The 6,552-nt window shown below is 34.0% G+C and overlaps 1 protein-coding gene across 1 annotated transcript; it reads right to left on the bottom strand.

Moving 5' to 3' along the window:
• Window positions 1-260: 260 nt before the first annotated feature.
• On the bottom strand, window positions 261-4,539 carry LOC111695737 (retinol dehydrogenase 12). The gene is made up of 5 exons (XM_023465169.1): window positions 4,173-4,539; window positions 1,770-2,121; window positions 1,518-1,652; window positions 1,066-1,383; window positions 261-652 (listed from the first exon to the last, which is right to left on the bottom strand). The coding sequence occupies exons 2-5, from the start codon at window positions 1,952-1,954 to the stop codon at window positions 283-285; spliced, it is 1,008 nt and encodes a 335-aa protein (XP_023320937.1). The 5' UTR covers window positions 1,955-2,121; window positions 4,173-4,539; the 3' UTR covers window positions 261-282.
• Window positions 4,540-6,552: the final 2,013 nt, after the last annotated feature.

Genomic DNA, 6,552 nt, shown 5'->3' with positions numbered 1-6,552 from the left:
AAAAGGTTCAGAACGTTGTTTTTTATTAACATTATTACATTAATACGCACTTTACTTAAAATTGGGCTAAACTATAAACAACAATCATCACGCTTTCATGAAGAAAAAAAATGACTTTTCAAACCACCATGTTTCAATCAAAGCTTTCTTGAGAGAAGGCACGTTCCAATACCAGATGATTTAACACAGTGTTGTCAAGTATTGATCATTAGTTTTTGTAATCCTAATATAATTTTAATTATCACGTGCACAAAAAAAGGTTTAAATGTTTTAAAAAATATATTATGTTGAGTATAAAGCAGAATTTATGAGATTTTTACTCTCCGACCAGACTTTATCTCTAAGCTCTTGATCTTGAGCCTGCTTCTCAACCTTGACAGAGAGCTTGCAATCATACCAATGTGATCCTGAACCTGGATTTTCTTGACTTTGGTTTTTATCCTCGGTTTCTCCAATTTCAATCTCTCCTGTTTGTCCTCCAGCCAACCATATAGAAGTTAAACACGCATATGAGCAAGGTACTGATGGAAGCACTGGTTGTAGAACCCGGATAATAGAACTAAGAGATTGTGGGAGCTGTAATAAACTTAAACTGAACCCAGGATCTACAGAGAAACTGCTCTGACCAGGTTTAAGGATACTCTCTAAACTTCTAAACAAACAAAAAATTGATAGATTTTAAATAAAATTACGCAAACGGTTTTTTTCGTAATGGACTTGAAATTGAAAGTTATATAGATTACTTTGTTGATTTGGGCCTAACTTGATATACAGTGTCAGGTCTGGGCCTAATCATGGTTGCTCTCCTTTGTTTTACGGAAGAATTATATCATCAACCTGTAGAAAATAGTTTCTATTTACAGATTAGAATTTGTGTTGATCTCCAATGAAAAAAAGAGAAAAATTAAGATGTTTAATTTAGAACAGAAGTTTCAATATATCTCAGATTGAACTTTGAAATTGTGTGTGATGAAATTTTTAATGCAAAATGGTCACACCTATAAAATTACAAAGGCTCTCCGTTAATATACAAAGATGATAATATCTTCCTTGACTTTAGTTTACCTAGTCATCATGATATTTAACAGTTTTGTCTCAGCATACAAGGTTCCAGGAGAATATTTATGCTCACTGTTCAGATCAGTAGGATTAATGATCCCTGAGTATAGGTTTGATCCACTTGAGATTGTAATAATTTTCCCGTGAGTTGATAGAATTGGAAGTATCCGAGTTGAAAGATGAACTGGACCCAGATGATTGGTTGCTATCATCTCCTCCAAACCTTCGCGAGTCGTCTCTCTTTCCGTACTTACTCTTCCCTGAGCTGCATTGTTAATTAAAACATCTACTCGACCATACATCTCCTTTAATTTGTCTACAAACCTAGAATAGTAACATATCAAAAGACAATAAAGCTCGTAAAAATAAAATTTGCTTGTACATAAGATGGTCAAAAGCATCATCTCTTAACGTACATATATAAAGTTTTCATAAGCAAAGGCAAGGAGCTTACTTACTTTTGTACTCGTTTCATACTCGACAAATCTAATCCAATCACAGCAACTGATTTACTTCCTGTCTCCTGAGAAATTTTCTCTCTCGCAATCCGTCCTTTCTCCGGGTTCCTACAACCCAGGATTACCCGTGCGTTTCTGAAATATTTCTTGGATCAGTTTTATAATAATAATATTTAGATAAATTGAAATAAATTAAAAAACAATTACATTAATGGTTAAAAGAGTGATACAGTCAGAACTATGAGTATCTACCTTTTGGCAGCTTCATAAGCTATCTGGTATCCAATACCGGAGTTTGCTCCAGTAACCACAACAATCTTATCCGTCAGATCAATAGTATCCAATCTACAGCTTGGCACTTCATAATTGTACATAATGTACACTGAACCTATTAGTACAAGTACACTAATAGTCAATAGGTTAGTTGTTAGTCCCATTCTACCAGCTAGACTAGACTAGACTTACTGAAACTTTTTGGGTTTCATTAGCCGGGTTCTGAGAATACAGGTATACAGTAATCAGCTGATCAGGTATCTATCCTATGACCAGGGTATGGTTGAGTACAAACTATCCTAGGAGGAGTCACAGTGAACATTGTCAGGATCTAAATGGGATTATCATCAATTAGTTAGTATTCACTATTCACCTCAAACACGCAATGGTGAAACAACCCACCCACATAACCCACATAAAAAATTGATGCCACGGAAACCAACCTAAACAGTATTCAAACTAGGTATTGAGTATTTTTCTTTTTAAATAATTCGTATTAAATCCCCCCACAAGTATACAGTGATAACCAGAAAACTTTGAAATAGGAAAACGACCTTTAGAATCAAGTTTTGAATTTTATAGTCCAATAAACATCAGACACAGCAATTAAGCAGTATAATTGTCTAGTCAAATTATTTGCTTTGTAACAACATCTAATGCTTTAAAGTCGTCTTCCTATTCCATTATTGTATGGTTATTACAGTTTAATGTTAAATTTGCTTATACTCCCCACACACCAGAACTTCGCTAAACTGTTCTTACATTCTATTTTTATGATTTAGACTAAATAAGATTTTAAGTCGGAAAAACATTAGATCAGAAATGACTTAGGTCCGTTTCACAGAGCTTTTAGTGGAGAATTCCCACTTTAATGAAACACAGCTGACCTGAACCACAAGTAGGTTTTACTAATAGGATCAAGACAGTTAAAAACATGTTGGATCCGTGAAGGTTTCCTGATTTCAGATCAATTTAAACTCAAATCCTAGAAGTAGCTTCCTCTAGCTACCAATTTTCAAATTACTTTTCATCCTAACCTCTTTATTAGAATCATGGTTTCAGACATATTAAAAATAGATATTTCATTTTCTTTTCCATTATTTTGTTTTAATTAGAACTTTGCCTTATTTCTAAAGAAAAAGAGTTCTTGCCATAATCTGAAATTTTCTTATTTCTATATCTTTGGGACCAGATGGTGTAAATCTTTGTTATTTCAAACTTAGACTAGGTTTTGCCCTCACAGTCCTCTCGAACAGAAAAGATTGATTAAAATCACATGGGATGGAACCTGTCCCAAGTGAAAGCTGGATGTCTATTGGTCTTCTTGGTAGTTTATAGGCCATTTTTAGGGACACCCACAATACATAAATAAAACGTCACTATGCGATATCTTTTTTTTCAGCACAACATAAAACGGAGTTAATCACAGCTTTAGATTACACGGAACTTTCTTAGCAGTTTTGGAGAGGATGATATTGACCCTAACTCGCTCAGCTCGCGTGAAACGGACAAAAACGTGTTTTTTCTCTTTCAGTCATGATGACCTCATGGATGAGAAAATGAAAATATTTATTTTTAATATGTCTGAAACCATGATTCTAATAGAGAAGTTAGGATGAAAAGCTACTTCTGAAAAAAATAATCTGAAATCAGGAGGCCTCACGGATGTTTTTAGATTTCTTGATCCTATTGGTAAAACCTACTTCTGGTTCAGGTCAGCTGTGAAGAAATGCAATCTGAAGACATGTTATGTTGATTATTAACTCATATTTAGACAATGCATTTTTATTCATTTAGCCTTTCTGCACATTGCTCATTACAAGTAAATGAGATTTAATGATTTTCGTTTCATCCTAATTTATATTTATCACGCTCATTTTAAGGCCTAACTTGCAAAACCCAGTAGTTCTCATTAGAAAATTAGAATTAAGGGATATCTGACCAACCCGGTTAAATCCTTTTAGCTTATTATGCAAGTTTATAAAACATATTTTAAACTCAATTCTCATCTTTTCCGGGATCTAAAATTAAAATAATGCCGATCGTAAAAAGTAAGCATTGCAAAAATTCATCGGACTAAAAGTAGTATTAGTCGTCCCTTTCAATTTAGGAGCTATTTTACGATTAAATTCTATAAGTTAAAAATCGAGGTTAGGTCTTTTTTATGTAAGTTTAATAAAACCCAAATAGCTTTATTTTTTTATTTTTCGTACGTTTATGAGAAACCAGGCTTATCAAGTTAATTATTTAATTTTATTCTATTCAAAAGTTATTGCTTCAATTCAATATGCAGTCATATCAAAATTTCCCAAAATTGTAATTGTTTAAGTGTATCCTATATATGATTCTCAGTGATCAATCTAAAACTATCTCTCATCTTACCTTTTATGGTTAATCTCCTGCAGTGTTGGCAGACTAAGAGTTTGCTCTCCAACATGTTACTTTTTCTCCTCTCTCCCCCCCCTTGTTGGCTGGGAGAAGGTTTACATGAACTCTAACCATGTCTCCTGAAGGATTCATGATTTAGCAACAAAGATGAAATAGTTAAATATCAAGGTGAGGGCACCGTAGGCGAATATTCAAAAATATGTAAAATACTCTGGGTTTAATTTTAGTTTGTTTATCCCACCACCAGCTCCATATAAGGTTTGATCTGGAGAGGATTGGTTTCGAATCTAAGGCGTGGTTTAGGAGGTTCTCAAGCAGTCCTTCCCACCCACTCTCATTACATACACTTTTCTAAACCAGAGAAACCCTGGGGTTAAGTTAATTCATATTGATTTATTGGATACAAATAGACAAGCAAAGTATATATTGATATAATTTTATATGTATGTATCATTGTACATGTAGTTTTTTCTCTTACTACTTGCTACATTTTCTTAATGTAAATAAGAAGCAAGACTTGATTATATCTCATCCCTCTGTTTTAATTACAACCCTGAGCATTGTGTTTACTCCTTGTCACGTCCTGGGAGCAAGGGTAGGAAGGTTTATCCTTGTTCCACCCATTTTTATCTTATCTTCATTACATCTCAACCTAATCCAAACAATCCTTGAAATCTTAATTATCCTGACTACTGGAGTTTATCTCCGACATCTTCAATTTGTAATATACATAGATATAAGATATAATTTATACATTTCGTGAAATTCTGCGTGCACCTTGACTAATTTCCAAAGTTTAACACCTCTTTACATTTTTTATTTGATAAATGTTTCCATAAGTGTTCTCTTTTTTAGATCCGAGGTATTGAGAACCCCAGAATACTTGTAATTTATTATAATCAGTGTTTTTTCCCAAATTCATATATAAGGAAAATAGGAAAGAAAGCCAGTTCTGGTTTCGTAGTCTACACATATAAATATAATATACTTCTTCTTGGCTCCATGATCTGTATCCTCCTGACCTGTCTAGTTTATGCATCCCGTCAACCCTGTGAATTTATGTTCACTGAATAAGTAAGATGGGTTTAATGACTATAATGAATGATCCTACAACCTCTCAGAAATAATAAATATGCCTTAACGATCCACACTGCTTAATTGCCTTTTTGTGCCTCCTTCATGATCTATTAGACACACTAAGCAAAACCTTTACTCTTGAATATCTTGTTTTAACCAAGTTATACAGTTCTCACATTTAATCCATGTTGAAATTACAGTTATTAGAGAAATGGAACATGAAACGAGAGGACTGAAACCTGTAACTAGAGGATTGGAACTTGTAACTAGAGGACGGGAACCTGTATCTAGAGGACTGGAAATTGTGACTTGAGTACTGGAAACTGTACCTAGAGGACTGGAACCTGTAGTTAGAGGATTGGAACCTGTAACTAGAGGACTGGAACCTGTAGTTAGAGGATTGGAACCTGTAACTAGAGGACTGGAACCTGTAAAAAGAGGAATGGAACTTGTATCCAGAGGACTGGAACCTGTAAATAGGGGACTGGAACCTGTAACTAGAGGACTGGAACTTGTAACTAGAGGATTGGAACCTACATCTAAAGGACTGGAAATTGTGATTTGAGGACAGGAAACTGTACCTAGAGGACTGGAACCTGTAATTAGAGGACTGGAACCTGTAACTAACGGAATGGAACCTGTACCTAGAGGACTGTAACTATTTAAGTAGAACCTGGAGCTAAAGAAAAATGAAACCTCTGACTAGAAAACTACACTCTTAATTAAATACTCAAAATGGTGATATTGAGGACAAAAAATCGCTTAATAAACGATTTTTAGTTGCATTTTAAACGATTTTAAATCGTTATTTGTGAAGTAAAAAAAACTTCATAATAGACGACTAAAAGTCTCCTAATTTGCATCTTTAAATCGTCTATAAACTCAAATTCGAAATTAAGGACAAAAAGTCGTTAATTAAACTATTTTCAATCGTTATTTTTAAATTAGAAATAACTTCATTTAGACGGCTGTAAGTCGCCTAATAAGCGATTTAAAATCGTATCTTTTTAGGCAGGTAATCAAAAACTCCTGTTCAACCCAGTTTATGAATCAGCTGATGGTTAGCATTCTTGCTTATTACCGTATCTCAGTTTACATTTAGTTAGTTAACCTGTTAATTTCTAATTGCGACAAATCTCTGATACTCTGGTAGCGAGTATCTAGATTAGTTTAACTAGCTATATATCTGGAAAGTCTCTGATACTCTGGTTGCGATATAGAGTAGATGATGAGAATGAGGCTGTTACAATCTCCGCCATGCAAAAAACTAAAAACTCACTATAGAACCTGGAGTTAG

The sequence above is a fragment of the Eurytemora carolleeae genome, unplaced genomic scaffold (genome assembly GCF_000591075.1).
Source record: "Eurytemora carolleeae unplaced genomic scaffold, Eaff_2.0 scaffold11, whole genome shotgun sequence".
NCBI classification, from domain to species: domain Eukaryota; kingdom Metazoa; phylum Arthropoda; class Copepoda; order Calanoida; family Temoridae; genus Eurytemora; species Eurytemora carolleeae.
This window is presented reverse-complemented; position numbering and strand designations above follow the sequence as displayed.

Coding starts and splice junctions, on each gene's coding strand:
- LOC111695737 (XM_023465169.1), bottom strand. CDS start 1,954: ATGGGACTAACAACTAACCTATTGACTATTAGTGTACTTGTACTAATA. Junction 1,653..1,769: donor GCTTATGAAGCTGCCAAAAG/GTAGATACTCAT, acceptor GAAATATTTCAG/AAACGCACGGGTAATCCTGG. Junction 653..1,065: donor TTAAATATCATGATGACTAG/GTAAACTAAAGT, acceptor TTGTTTGTTTAG/AAGTTTAGAGAGTATCCTTA.